The sequence below is a fragment of the Trichosurus vulpecula genome, chromosome 1, assembly GCF_011100635.1.
Source record: "Trichosurus vulpecula isolate mTriVul1 chromosome 1, mTriVul1.pri, whole genome shotgun sequence".
Lineage (NCBI taxonomy): Eukaryota > Metazoa > Chordata > Mammalia > Diprotodontia > Phalangeridae > Trichosurus > Trichosurus vulpecula.
The window spans coordinates 67,052,639-67,078,903 of NC_050573.1; the positions used below are offsets into that span (position 1 = coordinate 67,052,639).

Consider the following 26,265-nt stretch of genomic DNA (forward strand, 5'->3'; position numbering starts at 1 on the left):
GACAATTATTTGACTTTTTAGCTCTTTGCCAAGGTAGAACTCTGCTTCCAGAGTGGAGAGTGCTCTGTCCCAACCCTCAGGGGTTTTGTGCGGCTGTTTTCCACGCTACTTCTAGGCACCTGTAAACTTTCAGTTCTTCTGAGGTGGCATGATCCAATGAGAGGTGTTAACTCCTCTCCTGGCCTGTGCTCTGGAGTGATCTTGAGCACTCTTTTCTGCAGTGTATAGCCACCACAAGCTCTGCCATACCAGCGCTCCTCCTCACCCCAGAACAGCCACTCAGGCCTGAGACCCAGATCCAAGCAGGGCAAACCTCAGTGTCAGCAAAGAGATCCCTGCACTCCTGCTCTGATCAGCTGCTTGATTCCCCCCACCGTGTGTGGGCCTGGAGCTCTGGAAGCAGCCCTGCTGCAGCTACCTCTGCCACCCCCAGGGCTGGGGTCAGACCGAGCCCTTTTCTCACCCAGGTCCTACAGAGTTTTTCCACTGACCTTTTAAGTTGTCTCTGGCATTTGTGGGTTGAGAAGTCTGGAAACCACCACAGCTCAGCGATTCAATGCCCTGAGGCCTGCTCCACCCGGTCTGTCCTAGTGCTCCCCAAGCTGGACTGAGCTCAGCTCTCAGCATGGTGCAACAGACCCTTCCCAGTGACCATCCATGCCATCTTGGGCTGGAGACTTGTTCCACTCTGTCACTGCATGGGTTCTGCAGCTCTAGAATTTGTTCAGTCATTTTTTACAGGTGTTTGGAGGGATTTGTGGGAGAGCTTGAGCAAGTTCCTGTTTTCACTCTGCCATCTTGGCTCTGCCCCGAACTCTCTTTATAAATTTGAATCAGTTCCATATTTGTCTTGGGATTGACTCAGACCTTTGTCACAGAAATTTGCTGCAAAATTTTTTACCCAGTTACCTGCTTCCCTTTTAATTTTAGTACAATGACTTTGTGTGAAAATTTTACATCATCAAAAAAAAGAACTTATATGATACTCTATATTTTGTTTGGTCTTGAATGCTTCCTGTATGCACAGATCTGAAGAATGACTTCTTCCTTGCTTTATCATGCACAATGAGGTGTTGGTTTATACCTGGTTTCAGCCAAGCTACTTTCCAGTTTCCCAAAAGTTTTTTTTTTGGGAATTCTTTTGATGTACAGCAGATTTTCTGATATACAAAACACTAGGCCACTATGCTTATTTGCATCTGTATATGGTACAGCTAATCTGTTTCACTAATCAACCTATTAGTTAACCAGTATCAAATTATTTTAATGATTCTTGCTTTGTAGTATAGTTTGAGATCTGATTACTATTTTTCTGGCAAATCCCTTGATAATTTGATTGGTATGGCACTGAATAAATACGTTAATTTGGGTAGTATTTTTATTTGTATTACATTGGCTGAGCATAATCACTAACAACTAATGTTTTTCCAATTAAATTTCTTTCTTTGTGAAGAGTGTTTGAAGTCAGTTTTTCAAAACATTTATTATAGACAGTTGCTCTGGATAATGAACTAGGTCCAGAACTTAGTATGAAGACAAGATCAGGTTGGATTGCTTTTGAGAAAATTTTAACAATCCCAAGCTGCTTTCTGCTGCAAAAGCTTTATATTTTAATATTGATATTCTCCCAATAATTCTATTTAATTGAAGATCATGGACCACCTTGACCTCAGAAGAATAAAAATGACAAATAATACAAAAAAAGAACTGAAAGAGACACAGTAGGCATAATTAGTGGCTACATTGTGTAGGTTATGACTAGAAAATAAGAGCATACTAAAAGATATTATATTAACGACATGAAGCAAGAATGGATAGCACAAATGGCACACGGATATTTCCAAGATATTAGAAGACCTTTAGCAAAAGAACTAGATCTACTATGAAAGATCTGTGGAAAGGCATGGAGAAGAAAGCACAAGAGTACCCATGCCAATGAAATCATGACTCTATCAAAGTAAATTAAAGCAATTTTTCATTTATCAATCCTTGTTGGATAAAGAGGTGTTTCACATAAATGAAACTTCCAGAATACTGAAGCTTATCCCTTTCAAAAACAAAAGTAAAAAAATCTTTTAAAAATACATTTCATAATTCTCTGCCTTCTCATACATGTTAAATGTAACAACTTTTCCCTCATGACTTAAGGTCATCTCTAGGAATAACAAAGACTGAATTCTGTTCTAATAATTTAGTTATGCTATCAAGAGCTATTGCCCCTACACTTAAATGGTACATTTAGGGTTTCTGGAGGTCTGTTTTGTATAGTTTGTCTATCCCTGCTTTCTCCTATTAGTACCTACCTCCTTATCCTCGTACCTTAATTTCCTGCTTTTGTATGCTGTCCGATGGGAAATAAGATAATAATAGCAATCATGTATACTTCTAGAATACTTATTACAAAATGCTTTATGCACATTATTTAATTTGTTACAACCACCTTGTGGGTTGAGCTAGGCAGGTATTATCTGTAAAATTTTCATTTATAGATATAGGAACTCAAGGAGATTAAAGGTCACATAGCTATCAGGTGGCAGAACTAAGGAATAAACACCAATCTTCTGATTAATATAACATATATATTAATGTGTTATACACATACACATATATAAAATATAATTACCTAAATCCAGAGTTAATAAGGTTTAATAATACCTGGCATTTATATAATGCTCTAATATCTGTAAGGTGCTATACATATTTTACCTCATTTGAGCCTCCAACAATCCTGTGTTATAGTTCAACAAGTATTATTTTCCCATTTTACAAATGAGAAAATTGAGGCTCACTAGAGGACTTGCCCAGAGCTACTGTGTTAGTGATGGAATCTGAAACTCTCCGGTCTAAGCCTAATGCCCTTTCTACTACAGCTACTTACAGATGGTAAGTAGCTCTCCAATGAATAACATGAATGAATTGCATGTTCTTCTGACACACTGCCATATACTTAGGCAACTTTTTTCTTTTGGGCTATTTTATGAGTCTGTAGTTATGTTCCAGATAGTTACATTTACTGGTGAAAGTAAACTCTGGATAAGGTATATCAAAACAAATGAAGCTTGAGACTGTTAAAGCTGAGAAAAGAGTGCATCTCATGAATAATGGATTTAAGTACACCACTAAGAGACTTTATTAAGAATCCTTGGCCTAGAAACCATGCAGAAATATGTAGGTTCTTAGCATCACCAAGAAATATGTAGATTCTTACTATCAGCAAGACAAATAATTTAGGTTGATAAGATGTTCTGTTTCCTACAGAAAAAGAGCTAGAAGAATCTATGAAAGAAAAAATAAAGAACATAATTCAAGTTGAAGAAAGGGATGCCAAAAAGGTTTTAGGCACGGGTTGTTAAACGCAAATGAAACTGAATTTTTAAAACTCAGGGAAAAGGAACAGGTTGTTAGGATAGATGATATAATCTAGAAAGGGTAATGTTCAATTAATCAGTCCATAAGTATTTTAATTAAGCACTCAGGATTGTGCCTGATATGATATGATGCTAGGTACTAGAAACATAAAGACAAAAATGAAGTGATCTTAAGGAGCTCATATGCTATTGGAAAAGGATAGTAAGAAGTCCTCATTTCTCACCTGGCGGCACTACTTTGAGACTTCTCTGACTGACTTCACCACCATGCCCTTATGTTGAGTACCTTTCCCCAAGCTATTCACCTTCTTTTCGTATTTTGTCTTCTCCATTAGACTGTAAGCTCCTTTTGGGCATGGACTGTCTTTTTTTTTTGGTATTTGTATTCTCAGTGCTGGGGTAGCTAGGTGGCACAGTGGATAAAGTGCTGGGCCTGGAGTCAGGAGGTCCTGAGTTCAAATACGACCTCACACACTTCTGACTGTATGACCCTGGGCAAATCACTTAACCCTGTTTGTCTCAGTTTCCTTATCTGTACAATCAGTCAGAGAAAGAAATGGCAAACTACTCCAGCATCTTTGCCAAGAAAACCCCAAAAAGGGGCCATGAAGAGTTGGACACTAGTGAAAAAATGACTAACCAACAATTTCCAGCACCTAGCACAGTGCCTGGCACATAGCAGAAACTTAAATGTTTATACATATTTATAAAGCAATGGGCATATACATGCATATATTACATATCCATATCTATAGATAGACAGATATACCTACCTTATTGGACCAGTGTAGCTAAGAAAGGCTAAGCAGAGGAGTGGACACCAAATTATTATTATTTTTTAGACAAAAAAATAGTAACAAAAATAGTAGTAGTAATAGCAGTAACAAAAAAATAATAAATTTTTTAGACCAAAAAAAGTAACTTATGAAGACCATTTACAACAATGTGAAGGGCATACTCATATCTATCTTTATGCAGATGACTATCATATACATACATATATACATCTACATGTATATACCTGTATGTATTTATACAAACGCACACATATATTTGAAAGCACATAAAAATATAAAACATGTTTCCTGAGCTTCAGTCCCAGTTACTGCCTATTGGATATTTTAAAATGGATGTCCTGGAAACATTTCAAAGTCAACACATCCAAAACAAAACTAATTATCCTTTTCTTTCAAGCCTTCCTCTCTTCTAAACTTCTCTGTTTTTGTCAAAGGAACTACCATCTTTCAAGTCTCTCAGGGTTGTAACATTGGCATTATCCTCAACTTCTCATTCCCCCTTTACCCCATATATCTAGTCAGTAGCCAAATCTTATTGTTTCAACCCTTACGACATTTCTCACATCCTAGCCCTTTCTCTCTAGCCACAAAGCTACCACTTCAGGTAATTGATGAGTTTATCACTTCTTGCCTACATTACTGAAACAGCATTTTAAATGGTTTCCTTGCCTCAAGTCTCTCCACTCTAGTTCATCCCACAAATTGCTACCAAAGTAATTTTCCTTAAATCCAGATTTAACCATAAGGCTCTCCTATTCAACCAACTTCAGGGACATCCTTGCCTCTAAGGTAAAATACAAATTCCTATGTTTAGCTTTTAAAACATTACATAACCTAGTCCCAACCTATCTTTCAAAATTCTTCTTAGCCATCAAGCCATAGTTTAGACATCACCTGTTCCATGAAGCCTTCCTTTAACTCCCTGGCTGAAAGTGTTTTCCCTCTTCAAATTTTCCTTCCTCGGCCCTTATCACATCACCTTGTATGTATTAGGATTATCTATGGTATGGGCCTTAATCCTTTAAGTAAACTGTAAACCCCCTGTGGGTAGGGACAGTGTTATTTTCAGTATCAGTAAGTGGAAAAGTATGTAGAAAGATACAATCTTTATCAGAAATCTTTCTTCCTTCTCCTGCCTGCTAATGCCCTCCTCTCTAAAAATTTACCTTGTATATATTTACGTATATTTTGTCTCCCTGATAGAATGTGGGCTCCTCAGGGCCAGGGACTGTTTCACCTTTGTTTTTCTGTCCCCAGCACAATATCTAGCATATAATAAATCTTTGTTGATTGTTGGAAAATGAGTTATGAATTTCTGGACAATGGCTTTAAACATAGGAATGATAGGCTCCTGGCCAGGAATGCTGCGGACCTAACAAAGGTTGGTAAGAATGATTTGGATACACATAGGGAATTCACCAAGCAACTAAGATTTTTTTTTTGAAGTCATGTAGAGAAGATGGATGCAAGAGTATATATGTCAGAGGTTAAAAACAAAAGTCTAGTAGAGAAGACTATTGTTAGGACTGCTAATGCTCAGAATGAAATGATGCTGACCTGGAAGGGTAAAGATAACATGATTTTCTTTATTTAGCTCTCCTGGAGAAGTTCAAAGAGGGCAGAGGACTGCTGACTGGACTGAAGGAATTAATGATAATTTTTGTTTTTGCCTTTTCTGTCAAGAATGATCTTTGTACTGTAAAGGATGAAACAAAAACCACATTGAGGAGCTGATATTCAATGCTGAGTAGAGAGCCAATACAAGAGTTCCTAGGTACCTTTGATATGTTTAAGTCATCTGACTCAAGTATACTACATCTTAGGTCCTGGAAGATCCAGTTGGTATGATGACCAAGCCACTGCCAGTGACCTTTAAAATATCATGCAGAACAAGAAAAGTACAATGTGATGGGAGGAAGGCAAATACTTGAAATATCAGAAAAGAATGAGAGTAGAAATTACGGAATGGTGAGTTTGACTTGGATTCTTAAGAAAATTTTAGAATGTTTTATTAATGAAATAGTTAGTGAACACATAGAAAAGGAAGCAGTGATTATAAAGAATCTTCATCAAAAATAGGTCTTTTAATGGAGTTACTAGATTGGTAGACTATGGAGTATTATAGATATAATTTACCTAGATTTTAGCAAAGCTTTTGACACAGTTTCTCAGAGTATCCTTGTGGAAAAGTTGGAGACAGAAGACAGGCTAGCCAACAATATAATTAGGTGGATTCAGAACTAGTTAAACAGTTGGACTCCCCAAAAGTTGATAATTTGATGTTACTTTTAAGGTGATTTCCAGTAGAGCACCCAAAGGAGTTACATATTTTTGGCCCTATGAAGTTTAAAATTTCAATCAGTGATTTGGGTAAAGGCATGGACAGCATACTTATCAGATTTACAGGTGACAGAAAGACAATATTCAAAAAGACAGTCCAGAATACTGGGCCAAGTCATACAACATGAAATTTTTAATAGGGATAAATGTAAAGTTTTGCACTGAAGTTTAAAAAAAACTTAATTTCACAAGTATAAGATAGATGAGGTATAGATGAACAACTCTTGGAAAAAACATCTGGAAGTGTCAGTAGACTGTTAACTCAATGAGTCAACAATGTGATATTACAACTGGGAAAGCTGTGATCTTAAGGTGAATTCAGAGAGGTACAGTGTTCAGGAATAGCACATAACTGTACTCTACCCTAGTCAGACTGCCTCTGAAGTATTCAGTTTTGAGGGCTATAGTTTAGGAAGAACATTGATAAGCTGGGCTAAATACAGAAGATGGCAAATGGAATGGTGAAAGATCTTTAGTTCTTCTTATGTAAGATCCACTTGAAGGAACTAGAAAGTATTCATTCAAGAGAAGACATGAAAGCAGAAAACAGCACTATAAAAAGGTAAACTGAACCCTCACAAAAGGAAAAATCTCCTAACGAAGTTACTATTCACCTTTTTTTTTTTAAAGAGGACCAATGACATTGCAGGGTGATATCCTGATATCCTGGAATTGGATTTTTAAGTGAGACAGAGTTGCACAAAGTCATCAGCCTCACTCTCTCTTCCACAGTCATTGAAATCCAGTGGCAAGCAAAAATCAGGATGACTAGAGAAGCCCCAGGATGCAGTGGATGACCTTGGCATCTTCAATAGCTGACCAAACTCTAAGCACTCTACGGCACCTGCTTCGGCCACTTTCATGGCTGTTGAAACAAAGTGCCCTCATCCATTTCTTCCCCCAAGGAAAGTCTTCACATGCTTGGGGTAGACACCCCTCCCCCCCCCAACTGGGTTTCAGGTTTATCAGTTATTCTCAACCTGGGTTAACTCTACCAAGATGGTTTTACTGGGGTGTAGCCATTGCATATGCTACAGCTTCTTGGAGCCAGTGGTGAGAGTTGAGTGAAGGTGGAAACCAAAGGTGGATGAGCAGTTCTCAAAAGGCTTAGTTGGTTAAAATGCCTGGGTAGTAAATAAGAGATCCTGGGTTTGAATCCCAGCTTGTAACTGTGGAGCTCCAAGTCCCTTTCTGGGATGTATGTTCAGCTGTTAAAAAGGATCTCTGAGGTCCTTTCTAACTCAGAATCTCCTATTCTGTAAACTGAGTTGATATGATTACATTGTTTCCTAATATTAAACTATCCTTGTATTCCTGATATGAATTCCAGTCAAATAAGCCATTCTTTCAAACACATTTCTATGTTTTGTTATGGTTGGTGGTTGGCTGTCGTCCTTTGTTCTCGAAGAGAACCAAAATGATACCACTATGCTAGAGTCAAATTTCAATGTGTTGGACTGTGGCTGATCAGAATATGGAGCTCGGAATGCTCTACCACAGGTTGGGCACAAACAGTTCATGTGAATATTTGGGGTGGATTCTCCAAATCTGAGCATCCTGTGTTTCTTTTGGGCTGTTTCAATTCTGCTTTGCTCATAGAGCACAGCACTTTCTCTGACGGGGGCATACCATGCTGGGAGGTCCTATGCCATCTGGCCTGCTTGCATCAGTAACACAAATGCTTATGTTTTGTTACACACACACACACACACACACACACACACACACTCTCTCTCTCTCTCTCTCTCTCTGGCTGAATCAGCAATAATAGTTCATATTTAAATCATCAAGTAACTTGTGAATAATAAAGCACACACCTTAAATTCATGAAATATTTACCCAGAAACACTATATAATGGTAAGAATTTAGATAACACTGCCAACTAGCTGTCAAAATAACAAGTAATGAAACCAAGCAAAAAAAGCCATGAGGTATAAGTCTCCTCTCATGAAATACATTTGCTTTGGGATCCATAGAAAGCTGGGAAATAAGCCAATAATTAGGTAGATCTAGGTGTTAGTCAAGTTTTAAATCTAGAATTAGGTTAGGTAGTTTTAGATCTAGAATTAGATTAGAAGCATTATATCACACTTGTGTGATATACCAGTTTCAACTTCAAGAAAGTGACCATGAAAGAGGAAAGCACGAAAGACCGTTCTGATAAGAATCCTACAACATACAACAAATTTCTCCCCCTCCCCATAAAGATTTTTAAAAGTTCTGAAACTCAACTGAACAATTATAGTAACTATTGAAATTCCTTCTTCATAACTTAAACCTGACTAACTTGCTTAAGCAGATGGAAAACATCAATATAAAAAATAACAGGGGAAAATTATATAAAAACAAAATGACTTATGGGAGGATTATGGGGACTTCTTGGAGACATACAGAGCTATCTGAGCAGGAAAAGCAAAAGACAGTGAAAATAATAATCAGAGATACTAAAATAAGAATTGACTTAGGTGCAGAAGTGTGCATTAAAAAACTCATTGTGGTACAGTGGATGGAATACTGAACCTAGTAGAATAAGAAAATGATAGCCCCTCTGTACTCTGCTCTGGTCAGACCATATCTGTCCTGGAGTACTGTGTACAGTTCTGGGTACCACAGTTTAGCAAAGATGCTAATAAACTGGAGATAGTCCAAAGAAGGGCAATAAGGATGGTGACAGGCCTCGAGTTCACATCTTATGAAGACTGTCTGAAAGAACTGAGGATGTTCAACCTGAAGAAGATAAGATGAAGGCAGGGCATGATAGCTACTATCAAGCAATTGAATGGCTTATAATTTATCCTGCTCATTAACTGCCTCTGATACTTACTGATATTAGGCAAAGACACTTCAGCTCTCTAAACCTCGATTTTCTCACCACTGGTACCACCTATGTCACTCAAATAACATTTATTAAGCACCTACTATGTGGATAGAACATCTGCTCTTGAGCAGCTTATTCATAAGCTGCAGCTACAGTTACCATCACTGAGGATGTGCTAACAAAGTCCACCCAAAATTCACGGAAATACAGAATGTAATTAAAACAGGTATTCTGAAATCTGGTCTATTTTCTGTATTGTAGTAGGAAGATATTTTTAAAGACTGGCTTATTCTTTACCATAGAAACACAGATATGCTCTTCTCATATGGACTGCAGCAAGATTATTAAAATAAAAATTGATTCCTTTTTCTCATCTTAGCAAATATACTGGGTTAGGCCATATTTAGTGCCCTCTCCCTGAACTTATTTTGTCTAAGTCTGTATATATTTTGCAATTCCTCATCTATCTATACATTAGTAGAATATAAAGTCCTTGAGGGCAGGGGATATTTTTGTATCCCCAGCACCTACCACAGTTCCTTGGGCCTTTCTTAAACATCTGCTAAACTACTGAACTCAATGTGCAAGGAATTGTTCTAGGCACTGTCAATACAGACCAAAAAAATGGTCCCTGACCTCTGGGATGTTATATTCTACCTGGGGGGAGGACACATGGAATACATATGCATAAAGGTAATCAGTGGAGGGAGACTTTCTCACAGATTTCTCAGGATGATAGAAGAAAAGCTGTTTTGAACTCAGGGGCCATATAGTCCAAAATAACTTGCCCAAGGTCATGCAGATACTTTGCAAATCATAAAATACTTGATGCCAGTTATATTTTGTGGCAAAGTACTACCAGTCACCAACAAGAAACATTCACTGCTTGTAGTTAACACCTAAGATTATAGATGATAGCTGGAAAAGGCCTCAGAAGTCCTTTAATCCAACCCCCTCTTTTTACAGATGAGGAAATTGAGGCGCAGTGAGGTTAAGTGATTTGCCCCAAATCACGCACCTAGTAAGCCTCAGAGGCAAAGTTTGAACCCAGGTCCTCTTATCCCTGAGCCAGTGCTTTCCAGTGTACCAAGCTGCCTAGTGACCATCAATGTCATTATAAGAATGTTTTCCAGAAATGTCTGGCCTTCTCTTGAAAGAGGATCTATTTATTACCATCACCTGCAGCAGAGAGGTATAGTAGAAATAGAAGAACCCAGGTTATAATCTCAGCTAAATCATTCACATGAACAGGCTATTTCAACTCTTTGACCCTAAGTTCACAAATCTGTAAAATGAGACAATTAACTGTACTATCTTCCTCACAGCGTTGTGGTAAGGAAAGTCTTTTGTAAATTGTATAGTGCTATGTAAATGCAAGTTAATATTATAACCCAAAACTAAACAAAATCATATATACACGAACACCTTCCTTTGTTTAACCAGTATTAAACTAGTATCTTTATTTTGCATACAGTACCAAGTCAGGATTTAGTACAGTAGCAAGTAAGACCTAAGTAACCAATCTGGCGGTAAACTGTCTACTCTGATGTAGTACAGTGTTACTGTTATTAGAAACAACTTTACAACTATGATAATATTAAACATAGGGCAATGGCCACTGTACCACCTACTTTTCAAGATTCGGTTGTGACAGTCAAACCAAGAAGGAAAGGAAAATACTGAGTTAAAACGTGAAATCAACACCTGGAACCAGGATGGCCATTTGAAAAGTCACTGCCTCCCTCCCAAGCCTTCCTTCTCCAGCCACCCTGTAACCCCTGTCACTTCAAATTCAGCCTCTGCCCCTCCTGTCACCTCGTCTCTGATCCCCCTCCCCCCTGCCCCAGTTTCTCTCTCTCCTATGCTCATTCTGATCTGTCTTTTCCTGTCACCGTAGCCTGGGCTTTCCCCCTCCTGTTATCTCAAACCTGGCTCCCCTCCTATCACCCCAGCTCCAGGGTCCTATCTTTTCTGTCACCTCAGCCTAGGTGTCCCCCCTTGGAGTCACTTGAGGTTGGAGGTTCTCATTCAGCCTTGGCTTCCCTCCTCCCATTACCTCAGCCCGGAGGTCCTCCCCTTTCTGTCATCTCAATCTGGGGGTTCCCTCTCCCATCATCTCGGCTTGAGCTCTCTTTATGTCACCTCAACCCAGGCTTCCTACTCTTGTGCCCAGGCTCTGCCTCTTGTCACCTCAGTCCGGGGGTCCCCCTTTGCTGTCATCTTAGCCTGGAGTCCCCTCTTTCTGTCACTTTAACCCGAGCTCTCTGCCTCCTGTCACCTCGGTCCGGAGATGGGGGTCTTCCTCCCCTCCCCTCAGTCTGGGGGTCCTCCTGTTGTCACCTCAGTCCAGGCCTTTCCTCTCGCCCCCTGGCCCCCACCCCCACCGCCCTTCGCTTGGCCTAGCTGGGGGGCCCTTTGGGCCGGGGCCTCGGCGGCGGCAGCACGGCTGCGGCCCCTCTTTGCCCGCCGCGCCGCGATCCCAGGGCCTTTCCTCACCGCCTTCTCGAGGTGGCTGCGGGCCAGCTCGCTGTTCTTGGTGTGGTGGTAGAGCACCGAGCCCAGCTGCAGGTGCGTGCGGGCCTCGATCCGCTGCGGAGGCTTGAAGGGAAACACGGCCTGCAGGCAGTGCACGCACAGTCGGATCTTGGGCGGGCTGGACGTGCGGAAGTGCTCAGCAAAGCCCAGCAACGCCAGGTACCATGACTCTGAGGCCTCGGCCTGGGCCGCTTGGGCCGCCTGAGCCGCCATCTTGGGCCGCACAACAACAACCGGCCGCTGAACTAGGTTGGGGGAGGGGGCGCTGGACGGAAGCCGCGGCGGCTCTCGTGATAACTTGATGAGGCGTTCGCGAGCATCCCTCCCCAACTCCCTCGCGCGCGCGGGTCCTCATGGGAGTTGTAGGCTTCCACGGAATGAGAGGGGGAGTCGATAAGGGTTGGCTTTCAGAGCAACCACAAGGTTGTCCCTCCCACAGAGGAAGAGTCAAAAACAGTCCTAAGGTCAGAGTGAGGCCATCGCTTTAAAAACTCTTTTGTAGTGACCCCCGCGAGGGGTCCTAGAGGCACGGACTACACATCCCAGCAGGCTGTGCGCAGCATAACAGCCCACTCACTACCCTCCCCTCCCCCTCTCCACGCACACACAGACATCCCCACCCGCCCCTAGGTGAGGCGCGGTGCACTGTGGGATTGAGGACCTCAAGATGGACAGTCGAGATGTTGCAGGTAACAGCCTCTTTCTTCGTTCCCTTCCGTGAGGCTTTGCTCCCCTTCAGAGGCGCAGCGCAGGCGGGCCCAGCCCACGGAGCCTCTGGCCGTGTTGCTGGAGCTGGGAGCCCGGGGTCCTCCCTCGGGAGCTCCCCACCCCCAAGCCCCGGGTCTTCTCAGCTGTTGGCGGGGGCGGGTCGGAGCCGGGCGGGGGCGGCCCTGAGGCGACGGCGCCTCCCCAGCTGTGGCCGCTCCTAGCCCCGCACCCTCCCGCGCCTCACGTCCGGCGCCTCGGGGCCCTGCCGGGCAGCCTGGGTGTCTGGAGTTTGTTAGGAAATCCTGCCCGGCTAACCAGACTAGCCGCGGGCCTGCCCCAGTGTCGGCGTGTCCAGCTGGAAGGGGCCACCGGTGTCAGCTCCGGCGGGAAGCCTTCTCGAGACCTATTGTGAAGAGTGCTCGCCCCTCTTCTCTCCCTAACTCATCCCGAGTTTACCTGTCTCTCCACTTGGGGTGTTTTCTCTCCCACCAGAAGAGTGGAACCGCCTAGAAGGCGGGAACGCCTGGCACCTGGGTGCTGCTTAAATCTTTTGTTGGTTTGGATTGAATTGGGTCTTGCCTTGCCCCTGCTCAGAGAGAGGAAACTGACTCGCCTAAAGTCTTACTACAGTGGGACGAGCAATCAGATTTGCAACCAGAAAGCTTATGTTTCTTCCAGTATTGGCTCTCATACTTCCTATCTTTATGACCAAGAGCATTCCAGTGTTTTCTCTACTTTGGGCCTCATTTTCTTAATCTGTGAAATGGGAATACGCACCCCCCATCAGGGTTGCTGTGAGCCAAGTACTTTGACATTTTCTAGTTGTGTAATTATGGGCTAGTCACTTAACTTTTCCAATATCTGTAGTATATGTCTTTAACAGTTGTTGAGAGGCTCAAACAAGATAATGTATAAGTATTTTGTAAACTTTAGAGTGCCACATAAATGTCAGCTGTGGTTATGATTTGTAAACTTTGTAGCACTGTGTAAATGACAGCTGCTAATATTATTTCTGTGCCAAGCAGGAAAGGAGATGCTTTCTCCTCCAGGTACAAGTATCTAAAAGACAACAAAAGAAGTGGTCACAGGTTCCAATTTACCTTTGTTAGTAGAGTCCTTTTGGGGGTACTTCAGCCCAACCTAGTTGGAGATAATTCTTTTCCAAACTGGTGCTTTTCTACACAGTGCTTAAAACTCAGTTCCACTAATAGTACGGATTGTATCACATCTAATTTTTCTCAAACTCTGGCATTGTTTATATACTCCCATAGATTTTGAATAGGAAAATCTATTCAATATGTTGTAGGTCTTTTTCTAGGTCTTTATAAATTTGTGTTTTATTTTGTTGATCACTGCCTACAATCTATGTTTTTTATAGTGTTTGAATATTTACAAAGTTTTTTAACCTATAACAACCAGGTGAGATAGGAAATGTTAATGTTCCTCACTTTATAGAGAAAACTGAAGCTCAAAAAATTTGTGACTTGCCCATGGTCACTAACTGAGTTAAAGTATTGGAGTCATGAATCATCTTGGCTTGGAGGAAATGGGTGCAGAGGAAAGAATATTAGATTTGGCTTCAGGATGTGGGTTTTAAATCAAGTTCTGCTGCTTCTTGTGACCTTGGGCAAGTCACTTAATCTTGGGACTCTTGTAAGAATGCAAAGAGGTTGGCCTAGATAACCTCTTAGTTCCTTTCCAGCTCTAAAAATCATTTGTTCTCAGGTGACTTTTAAATCTGTTCTCAACTCCTCAGAAAATTTATTTCCTCAGTTCTTATCCTTAGAAGGCTAGGCAATCTGGGCCTGCTAAAAATCTGAGTCTGTCAGTTGGGTTATCAGCCCAGAAGTGAAGGGAACAAAATACAGCATAGAATTTATTTATTTTGCTTTTAAACTACTTGGAATATCCTTTTATAATGGGCTTGGAAAGGCAGGCCGAAGCCTGATTGTTAAGGACATCAAATGTCCAGCAGAGAAATTTGTATTTTATTTTAGAATGAAGGAGTGAGCTTGTTGTTTTTCAGTCATCTGACTCTTCATGACCCCATTTCGATATTTTCTTGGCAAAGATACTGGAGTGGTTTGCCATTTCTTTCTCCCTCTCGTTTTACAGATTGAGGAAACTGAGGCAAATAGATTTAAGTGACTTGCTCAGGGTCACACAGCTACTAAGTGTCAGAAGACAAATTTGAACTTAGGAAGATGAGTCTTCCTGATTAGGCCCAGCACCCTATCTACTGTGCCACCTAAGTGCCCCCAAGAAAGAAATGAGCTACTGGAGCTTTTTGAACACAGTACATGGCTCTTAGGGATATCACTTTGGCAATTTTGTAGAAGATAAGATTGGAGGCTGTGCTGTTAGACTGTGAGCTCCTCGTGGCTGTAATTCAAGTAAAAACAGTGACTGCTTGTCAGGTGTTGTGAGTAAAATGCAACAAAGGTAAATTGATGTACCCTTTCTCTGAGGAAGATAACAGTTTTTTTTAACCATGCCACTGTTAATAAACTGTGTTAGACTGGGCCCCTCAGTCAGGTCAAGACATTGATGAGAAGGACACAACCATTTTTATTGAGACTCAGGGTAGCTGTAGTTGGGCAGCTGTATCCGATGTAGCTGCGGAAAGTGAGTTGGTCTTCAGGTGTGGTTGATCACTGACAATAAAGAAATGTTAATTGCTCTTTGGGACTCTACAGCCTCTTATAATCTTGACTAGAAAATAAGAACCACTGAAATCAGGACCATTATGTTGTCCCCTTGGGAGAAATCAAACCACCCCTAATTTTTCAGGGACCTGCAAAGACTGGAGAATTGTCTTTAAGGAGAGGGTCCAGCTAAAGCTGGGCAGTTGTTTATAGACAATAAAGTCCCAGGTTAAACTAGTTAGAAAGCAAATGTCCCAGGGTCTAGGAGTGGTCGATCATATTATTCCCTTTTAATCATGCCTCTAAGCCAATTCAAAGTGGGAAAGGTCACATATTTGAGTTTAGGTACATGCTAACCATTATAAAAATCAATACTGCATAAAACCAATTCCACTATAGAATCAATGCAGTAGAGATCAGAGGAAATACTAATTTCTCTCCTTACACGGAGATGTGGTATTATGTATCATGGAAAGTGAGCTATATTTGGAGTCAGGAGACCTGAGTTTGACACCTGGTTCTGACACTTTTATTGTTTATGTGACCTTGGGCAAGTCAGTTTCTGTTGCTTCAGTTTTCTTAAATTCCTCTTTAAAATGAATGGATTGAACTAGATGACTTCTAAGGTCCTTTACATCTCCAAATCTGTGTTCCTATGTCCAGTCTGTATGGAGTAGGAGACTGGACTAGATGACTTCCAAGCTTCATGATTGATTCCATCTCATATTCTAGAAGTATATGCTTTCCTTAGTGAAAGTCTTAATTGTCCAAAGAAGAGAAATGAAAAGACATGTACTCTTTTTTTTCTTTGTAGAGGGGAAGGGGCTATAGTTGTGGAATAATGTTGCTAAGATCAGACCTTAAAAATGTGCTAGATAGTTTTACTGAACTGGTTTTTTTCTCCCTCTTTTATATTCTTTGTTATAGGAAATGGCTTTCAGGGAAAGAGTGAAGGATAGATTGGGAAATGTAAGTGGTGTAAAAACAAAAGATACCAATATAGTTTTCATTTTCAAAAAAGAAAATTTCTGTTAAAAATTTGGTAACTTTTAATGTTTCCAAAAGCAGTCACTGTTTAGGGCAGTGGAAGTTTTTAACTTAAAAAGTAAGTGTTGTGGGCCCTGTCTCTGACCCTTAGCTCTTCAGTTTAGTAATCCAGAAAAGCGAAATGCATAGAAAGAATAGGGTTACAGAGCCAAATGGCACAGAGACTTGATTTTGAAGGTGACTATTTCTAAACTAGAGCTAGGAGTGCCACTACTTCCCGAAAGGTTGTTTTAGAATAATGAACCTGTTGTCTTTGAGAAGCAATAATATCTTGCATCCAGTGCCTCTCCTCAATTACCTCTGAGCATCTCTTATTCAGTAGCTCTTCTCTTCTCACCTTTATTACTGTAATAATCAAACTCATCTTCTGTTTCCATTCTATCTTTTCTTCAGTCAGTCCTTCCCACTGCTGCCCAAGTCTTCCTGATGTATCATTCTGTTCATGACATTTTTTTTTACTCAAATCCCTCAATGGCTCTTTGCTCCCCGTTGCTTAAAGAAATAAAATATAAACTCATTTAAGGTGTTTCATAAGCTTATTCCAAGCTAATTTTCCAGCCTGATCTCATACTGCTTCCTTTTGTGTAGTCACTGTTCATCCAAATTGACTATTATCTGTTCCCTGTTCTCTTCTTGACCTCTGCAACCTCAGCTTCCAAGTCAGAGTTCCCTGGAAAGTAGGGAAGCTCCAACAAGTCTAAATGGTTAGTACAATCATTACATGTCACACTGATTAACATGGATATTATAGATATGATTTTGATAATTTCTGCATTCACCTCCACTTCCGTGAGGGGTAATCTAAGGTACAAGAAGATTGGTAAAGGGAGGAAAAAGTTGTGGAGGATTTTGAATACAATCTCCTCTTGAAGTCCATTCTTTCCTCTTTGAAGCTTTCCTCGGCCTCCACAGGCATCCCAGTGCAGTGGAAAGAACACTATTGGATTTGGAGCTCAAGGACCTGGAGTTGAATACCAGTCATTTGACACTGGGCAAGTCACGGCTCTCAGTTTGGCCTTCAGTTTGCTTGTTTGGGTTATATTAGGACATCTCTAAGATCCTTTTCAGCTGTGAATCCTTTAAAAATCATTCTTCCCTCATCAAATTTTTACTAGCATTTTACTTGATCCTTTCCTTTGTACTTCATTCTCTATCTTGTGTGTGTGTGTTTGTGTTTGGCTGGGGTGGGGTCTGTGTGTGGTGGAGTACATGTTTTTTCATTAAATCAGAATTTAATACTGGAAGGGACTTTAGAAAACATCAAGTACAACTCCTTGTAAGCTTTTTGAGAGGAGAGTCTATTATATTTTTGTATGTTTTGTGCCTATGATACTGCTGTCCATATGGCAAGCATTTAATAAATATTTGAAGTACAATCTGAAAGGACAAATATATTTGATAAATTTGATAAACTCATGGATCTGTAATTGAATTTTACTGAAGGGAAATGTCATGTCCTTAACTTTCTGAAATTAGTTTCATGGAGGACACTTACAGTGCTCCATAGAACATCTTGGAGCTGTTATTAGAGATGAATTATTGTTTTTACCTCTAGGTTTGATTCCTCTTTCACCTTCCCTGAACCTCCTTATTTTTGTAGTAGTATCACCATTATCCTACCTCCATCTCAAAATCTTGGAGTGAACTTTGACTTTCACCTCTTCCTTGACACCTATATTGATTCAGTCACCAAATCCTGAAGATTTATTTTTCTCCAGTGTCTGTTGGCTCTGTATCCCTTTCTTTTCTTTCCTCCTGTCACCACTTTAGTCCACACTCCCATCATCTAGAAAAAAGCTGTTTATACTCCGGTCTTCATTTCCCCTCTCCAGTCTAAACCTTTATCACTTAAAGGAAACTGTATTTACCTACCTTCCCCTCCTCTCACACCTCAGTCTTTTGCAATTTAACTTCTTTTTTTGTTAATTTTAAAAATTAAATTGTTTTCAGTCAGCAAAATTTTACCTTCTTCCTCTCCTATCTCCCCTTCCAGTGAGAAGGAAAAACAAAACACCTGTTTCATGTATTGTCAAGTTAAAAAAAATTTCCGTATTAGCCATGTTAAAAAAAATTTTTTTATCTTACTCTACACGCTGAGTGCTTCACCTCTATTTGGAGATGGGTAACACATTTTATCATGAGTCCTAGAATTGTTGGTCACTACTCTGATTAAAGTTACTAAATCTTTCAGTATTTTTGTCTTTGCATCATAATTGTCACCACATAAATTGTTCTCCTGATTCTACTCATTTGACTCTGCATCAGTTCTTACCATGAAGGAAATCATATTCTAACACTTTGATATATGATAACATGATCAGCTATTCTCTGTTGGTGGATAAATGTAAATAGTTTAACTTTGTTTAGTACCTTGTCATTGTTCATTTGTATTTGCCTTTTTAATGTTTCTCTTGACTCCTGTGTTTGCACTTCAAAGTGGTCTGTGCTTCTCATCATGAATGCTTGGGAATCTTGTTTCATTAAAGGTCGATTTTTCTCCTACTAGGATTATACTCAGTTTTTCTGGGTAAGTAATTTTGGTTATAAGCCTGTATCTATAACTTTATGCAGTGATACATTGCAAGCTCTGTCCTTTTTTTTGTAGTGGTGGCTGCTAAACGTTGCTTGTGTGATCTTGCCTATGGCTCCATAAGATTTTTAGGCTTTTTTTTTTTTTTTTTGGTCATGGTATTCAGGTAGTCCAGTGATTCTTCAATTAGGCCTCTTTGATATGCTTTCCTGGTCAGTTGTTTTTGTTATGAGATGCAGTATTTTTTCAGTCTTTTGACTTTGTTTGAATATTTCTTATTGTCTTATGGAGTCCTTTGCTTCTGTTTGGTTCATTCTAGTTTTGAGGGAGTTTTTGCCTCCTTTGGGTAAAGTTTGTACTTCTTATATCAGAATTAATTCCTTTTTGAATTCTTTCTTCTTTTACACTTATTACTTTTCCATTTTTTCCTCTGGTGCATTCATTTCATTTATAAAAACATTTTAATTTTTTTTAACTCTTGCCTCATCTCTTCCAGGAATTCTAGTTGAATTTGTGACCAGTTGTGTTTTTCTTTGAGCCTTTGCTTGTAGATAGATGTTTTGGAATCATTGTCTTCTGGGTTTGTGTGACATCTCTGTCACTGTAATATTGACTTATGGTGGGATTCTTTTTTTGTTTGCTTATTCTTCCAGCCTGTGTCCTGATGTTGGGTTTGTTAAGGAGCAGGGTTCTGTAGGAAAAGTATGAGCTGGTTCTGCTACTCCTTTTGAGTGTTGTTTTATTCCAGGATATTCAGGGATCACTCAGGCTGGAGACCTGTAAGCTTTTAGTTCACTCAAAGTTGTCTGATTTCTTCTCTCCTGAACTGAGCTATGCATGTTCTTGACCTGGGTTTGGTCTGACCTATGGCCTTGCCCTGTGTGGAGTATCAGTAGACTACTGTTGGCTTCAGCCAATATCAGTCAGCTAGAAAATTCTACTAGTTCAGAGTGACAGATCTGTAGGTTCCCCTTTGGCATGGGGTTCATACCCTGATTATTCCTTTGCAGTCTTCACACCTTGTTCTACCCCCAAAATGAGAGCCACACAACTGCTGCTTGCTTCTGAACTTGTGCTTTCTTGAGTCCACAGCACAGAGCCTTGTAACTGCTGCTTAACCTGGAATCCCAGCACCACCATTTTACAGGTCCCTCCTTATTCTGTTCCAGAAATATAACCTGGAATTGGGTAGCAAGCAACAGAGCTGCCATTTGGCTCCTGTTTCTGCACCTTACACAAATTTAGCCCTCTCCATACTGGATTTGGAATCATTTCTTGCCGTGGTACAGAATATCTCCCTGGGCTGAAATGCTCTATGTAGCACTCTCCTGACCAGATTCCATCCCTAGTGTCTGTAAACCTCACTGTCTGTCTCCCTGTGTGGATTTGGGCTAGAAAAATGACTCATTCTGATTTTTTTTTTACTTGGTTTTCCCAATCAAGATTGCTACATTTTCTAGATCTGTTTGGAGAAGTTGGGGAATGAGGAGCACTGTACTTCCTCCTCGTACTTGGCCATCTTATCTCACCTTGCAGTTTGACTTCTGACCTCATCAGTCAATTGAACCTGTTCTCTATGGAATTATCAATGCTCTTTAAAAGTTTTTTAAAATAAATTTTTACTGTTATCTTTTTTTTTTACATTACCTAAATTTCTCAGTCTTCCTCTATGAGAGCTATCATTTATAGCAAACCATATATAAAAAAGAAAAAATTTCAGCAAACTACCCAGCGCATTGAAAAAAATCTTACATCTTTTATGTTTCATACCTCTAGGCATTCTCCCCCCACCCTGACTTTGCCTTCTGATATTTTGTCATTATAATTTCACAGTATTCATAGTTGTTTGCTGTTTTTTCATTTACATTGTTGTCATTTTGCATTTTCCCCTAGTTCTCTTTACCTAATTTTTAGTTAGCTAGTTCCCCTTGCTTTTATATTCATTATATTCATTTATTACAGCACACAGTAATATATTCCAGTACATTTTTATATCCCAACTTGTTCAGCTGTCTGCCATTTGATTGGTATCTGCTTTGTTTCCAGTTCTTTGCTACTACAAAAAGTGCTTCTATAAATATTTTAGAGTATATGAGGCCTTTCTTTTTATCATTGTCCTCCTATGCTTAGCAGTAATCTCTAGATCAAAGGTATTGACATTTCTGTTGCTTTCTTGGCCTAATTCCAGATTGTTTTCCAGAGTAGTGGGACTGATTCACAGCTTCATCAACAGCACATTAGTGTGCCTGTTTATCCATAGCCTCTCCAAGCAGTATATATGTTGTTTATCGTCTTTGTTAATTTGTTGGGTGTAACATAAAACCTCAGAGTTTTTATTTGCATTTCCCTTATTAATGCTTTGGCACATTCTTTCATATATGACTGTGCCTAGTTTGTGGTTCTTTAATTACCAAGTCTAGTGGTCTTTTCTCAGTTGTCGTCCTTCAGTATCTCTCAGCATCTGACACTGTTGACCATCTTCTCCCCCTGGATATGCTACTCTCCTGATTCTCCTCTTCTAGATCCCCTTTGTAATTCTTCTTAACTGTGGCTGTCCCTCAAGGCCCTTTTTGGATCCTCTTCTCTCTCTACACTCTTACATGGTGACCTTATTGGGTTTAATTATTTTCTCCATGCAGTTGTCTTGCTCATCTACATATCCAGTTGTAGTCTCTCGCTTGAACTCCAGCTGCCTATTGGGTTTTTTAAACCAAATGTCCCATAAGCATCTTAAATTCAACATGTCTGAAGCAGAACTCATCAACCCACCCCTCTTACAAAACTTTTCAATTACTGTCAAGGGCACCACCATCTTTCTAGGTTCACAAGCCTCAATGTCATCTTCAGCTCCTTTTGCTTATTCCACATATTCATTCATTTGCTAAATCTTGTCATTCTACTTCCACAAAATGTCTGGCATTCATCTACTATGCACCCATATATGTATCACCCTAATTCAGGCGCTCTTCATTTCTTGCCTGGGCTCTTGGAATAGTTCTACCTCACTTAGGTCTTGAGACTCCTTTGTAAGCCATCCTACACACATCTGCCAAAATGCTTTTCCTAAAGAGGAGGTCTTTTCACGTTATTCTCTTGCTCATTGAATTCCAGTGGCTGCCTGTTACCTTTGAGAAGAAATTTAAAGCTCTTCACAGTCTGGCTTCAGTTTACCTTACACATTACCCCCTTTCCTCTTTCTTACTATTCACATTCAACACTCCATTTTCTGTCTCTTTACCTTTTCAGTGTCTCTTTCACTTCCTGGAATATCCTACCTTTTTACCTCCTTTTCCTAGAATTCCTCAACTCAGGTACTACTTTCTACATAAAGCCTGTCCTAATCCCATCAGCTGCTAGTGGGATACCCCTCCTTCCAGTTGAATTTTATGTGAATATCTATGTATGTACATACTGGTTTCCTTTAATAGAATGTAAGTTTCTTGAGGGCAGGGATTAGGTTCATTTTTGTCTTTGTAGTGATAGTGCCTGGCATATAGGTGCTTAATAATGCTAATTTTTTTTTTGCATCAAAGCCCCATACAATGTTTCAAACAACCGTATCTGTGCACATGAATATGTGCTTCAGCCAAATTGGCCTATTCAGAATTTTCCAGTTCATGCACCTTCCTGCCTCCCCTGACTCTTTACTTAGCTATTCTCTTTGCCTGGAATGTTCTTTCTGTTTTCTGCTTAGCTTATTCCATTCAACTATTCTGCTTAGCTTATTCCATTCAATTCCATTTATTAAGCTAGGTAAGGTAAAGCAAGACAAAAAGCACTTATTAAGTGCTTACTATGTCAGCCACTGTACTAAGTACACAAATACAAGCAAAAAGAAAGATGGTCCCTACCCTTGAGGAGCTTACATTTAATGGGGGAAGACAACACATAAAAGAGAGAAGTAGATGGAAAGTGAAGGTTGGCTGGCCTGGGACCCTCCACAAAATGGAAGCTTCAGGAAAAACTCACCAGTGATAGGAAGGGGACTAACATGGCAGAAGAATATTTCAGGGTAAGAAGGCCACAGAGGTTGTTGGATGTTCTGGGGCAGTGAGGGAAGTTCTAGCATGAGACAGCAGCTGAGGCATGGTTTTGATATCTAGAAGTTCATGAGCGGAACTGGGAGGGGAAAGCACTTACTGTGTGCCAGGCACTGTGCTGTTCACTGGAGATACAAAGACACAAATGAAAAGAGTTCTTGTCCTCAAAAAACATATTTTCCTTGAGGGAAACAACAGACAAAAAAAAATTAAAAATAGATAAGCCTGGCTCATATCCCATCAACTTTGAGTTCTCTAATCACTTTATTCTATAGAGTCACCTTCCCTTGAACTTAATTATGCACTTAGATACTGTATTGAGATGTGTGCTCATGTTAGCCAGACTCTTCTTCCTTGTACAGAACTCCTAAATTGGAGCTGGCAGGAGCCTCAGAGACCATCTAGTCCAATCACCAATCATGTTACTCTTCTGTTAAAGAAAACTTTCAGTGATTCGTTATGACCCACTTCAGCTTCCTTAGCCTAGCATTTAAGATCTTCTGTAGTCTGTCAGCATCCTGTTTCCAGTCTTCTATCATACTCCACTCGTCTTACTTTATGCTTCTGCCAGGTTGTACTAGTTGCCATACTCCTTAACTCACCTTCCTGCCTTTGCTTTCAATCTGCCCCACTTCTCTATACCTAGAATGCCCAACTCTCATCCCACCCATCTGGTGATTTTTCTCTTGTTCAAATCTTGTCTATCCTTTGCCTTCCATGAAGCTTTCCTTGTCTTTCGTGAACCCTTCCCTTATCCTTGTTATTAATGCTTCTTCCCATCTCAGAACTCCCCTAGCACATGATTTGCCTCTGATGTACTGATCATGTATCACTTCACATTATTGTTATTTGTGTGTACAAGTATCTTCCTACTAGAGTATGAACTTATGAGGACAAAGAACTATTACTTATTTTCATATCTTCCAGTGCCTAGGAGAGTGTACTGTAAAATGTATAGTATAGGCATTTAACAAGTGTTTGTTTAGATAGTTTTCTAGCTAGATTGTAAACTCCTTTAGGAAAGGAGCCTTGTTTTCTACTTTTAATATCCCCATTGGCTGTTGGCATGATGATTTCTGATGGTCTTGTGTTTTACCTCTGCAGGAAAAGCCAACAGGTGGTTTGGAATTGCACCACCTAAATCTGGGAAGATGAACATGAATATTCTTCATCAAGAGGAACTTATTGCACAGAAGAAGAGGGAAATTGAGGCCAAAATGGAGCAACAAGCCAAACAGAGTCATGTGGCCACTCCCCAGCCCCCACCGCCCAGGGAGTGAGTATATCCCTGAGAGCTTTTATGATATTCACAATATCTCAGGATTATTGTCTGGCAGACAGGATCTTAATTGGTAATCATATCCATTCAACAAACATTAATTAAGCACCAACTGTATGGAAGTTCTGTGCTGAAAATACAAAGAAAGGAAACAGACTCTGGTCTCCTGGAGCCTATAGCCTAATAGGGAGGAAAGATACATACACAGTCAACTGCAATACAAGGAAAAGGGCAAAGGAGAGGATCAGGGAAAGTGAGCAATTTGAGGAAGGCAAGATAGCTTGCAGGTGGGGGGCGGGGCGGAGGGGGTGGCAGGGAGTGGTGCCAGAGAAAGTTTAATGGAGGAAGTGGTCATCTGAATCGGGCCTTGATTCCCTTTGAAACTTAGCTCGAGCGCTACCTTTGACATGAAGCTGATAGTGCTAACCCCAAGCTACCTTGTATTCATTTTGTATTTTATGTATATATAATATTTATACATAGAGGTGCATGTTGTCTCTTCCCCCCTTAGAATGTAAGCTACATGAGGGCGGGGACTGTTGTGCTTTTATCTTTCGTTCCCACTACTTAACATAGTTCCTGTCACATAATAAGCACTTAAATGCTTATTGACTGATTAAATAGAGACTTTATCAAATAGTAGCTGGGGGAAGAGTCTGTTCCTGGCACAAAAATAGTGCAAGCAGAGGGACAGATAATAATCCAAATTATCTAGAATATATAGTGTGTACTATAGACTGTAAGACATGAGAGTGGGACATCACAGGATATATCTGGATGTCTGGAAAGAAATTTTTCAGTGATTTCAGCTATGACTGGCCAAAACAGGCAAATCATGATAAAAGATCTGCCTCAAAAAGATGAGGCCTGGTCTTAGCTAGCCAAAAATATTTATGAAGAGTGTGTATGTATTGTTTCTGCTGATCATTTTATTACTGGACCAAACTCACCTTTAAAAAAAATTACATCAGATTTAAACATGATCTTCAATTTAATCACCATCGTTTAAGGAGATTGGCCTAAAGCTTCTCACTTTCAATGTGCCAAGCAAGATTTTGCTTATAATAGCAAGAGTATCCCAGTAAAGAGCATCAAGAGTAGATTACATTGTGATTGATAGTAAGCTGGCAAAGTGGTGGATTTATAATCTGAAAGGCAGCTTGACATAGAAGAGTGTGAGCCTTAGAATCAGGAATTCCTAGGTTCAAGTCCTGCTTTTTGATCATGGACAAATCACATAACCTTTCACTGCTCCTGGCAGCTCTCTAAGACCAGAAGTCACAGACAAGTTACTGATTTGCATTGGTAGAGGGAGTTTCCACCCTAGGTTCTGTATGCTAATTAAATCACACATCTAGACAAAAAAAAAAATTACATTTATTAAGTGTGTTTCCGATAAGAAAACAGTAGCTTCTTTATAGTTGCCTTTCTACTTTTCCAATTCCAGTGGAAGTTTACCTCTGGAGTAGGTGTCAGTGGTCAATAACCCTTCTTAGCTCCTGGACCTGTACAAAAACAGGTGGTACCAGCTGACTCCTGAAGGAGAATCAAATTGATGGTACCAGGTAGTTGGCAAATAATTGAAATTTTTAAAGATTATTTGACAAATATTTTTCTTTCAGTTAAACCTAGCTTATATCTAGGTCGTTATGAATATAAATTGCCCTTTTCAAACCCATATTGAGAATAGAGAGGAAAGGCAGCATAGTGTGGGAAAATGGCACTGAATTAGAGTGAGAAGACCTGAGTTCAAGCCCCAACTCTTCCACTAAGTTGCAGTTGGAGCCCTGGTGACATTTCTTCAGCTTTCTAAACCTCAGTTGTTTTGTTTGTAAAATGAAGGGGCTGGATTAAAATGATCTTTCAATTCCTTCCAGCTCAAAGGCTCTCATTCTAGAATTACCCACTGGTTCTTAACATTCTGTTGCCCCAGATCTCCAGCATTCACATTCTGTGCTCTCCTTGGTTCCTTCAAACTAGAGAATGCTCTGGATCTTAAAGTTTTGTTTCATATTAGGTAAAAGCACTGAGGGAGTCCTCTACCTACTAGGAACAGTTAAGGAGATGATTGTCACTGAGCTAAATGGAATCCATTTTTGGCATTGACAGGATGAAAGTTATTTTTCCCGCAGCATTTCACTATCACTACTTCCCACT

General features: G+C 40.1%; 2 protein-coding genes across 2 annotated transcripts in view; one reads left to right on the plus strand and one right to left on the minus strand.

Annotated features, from left to right (window-relative positions):
* Nucleotides 1-12,190, minus strand: part of MAU2 (MAU2 sister chromatid cohesion factor) — an 81,776-nt gene extending 69,586 nt beyond the window's left edge. Inside the window, exon 1 of the mRNA XM_036764668.1 lies at nt 11,821-12,190. Coding sequence (XP_036620563.1) covers nt 11,821-12,072 — 252 coding nt within the window. The 5' untranslated portion in view covers nt 12,073-12,190. The remainder of the gene's footprint in view (nt 1-11,820) is intronic.
* A 309-nt stretch (nt 12,191-12,499) lies between these two features.
* SUGP1 (SURP and G-patch domain containing 1) overlaps nt 12,500-26,265 on the plus strand; it is a 55,084-nt gene continuing 41,318 nt past the window's right edge. Inside the window, exons 1-2 of the mRNA XM_036764938.1 lie at nt 12,500-12,548; nt 23,934-24,105. Of these exons, the coding sequence (XP_036620833.1) occupies nt 12,527-12,548; nt 23,934-24,105 (194 nt within the window). The 5' untranslated portion in view covers nt 12,500-12,526. The remainder of the gene's footprint in view (nt 12,549-23,933; nt 24,106-26,265) is intronic.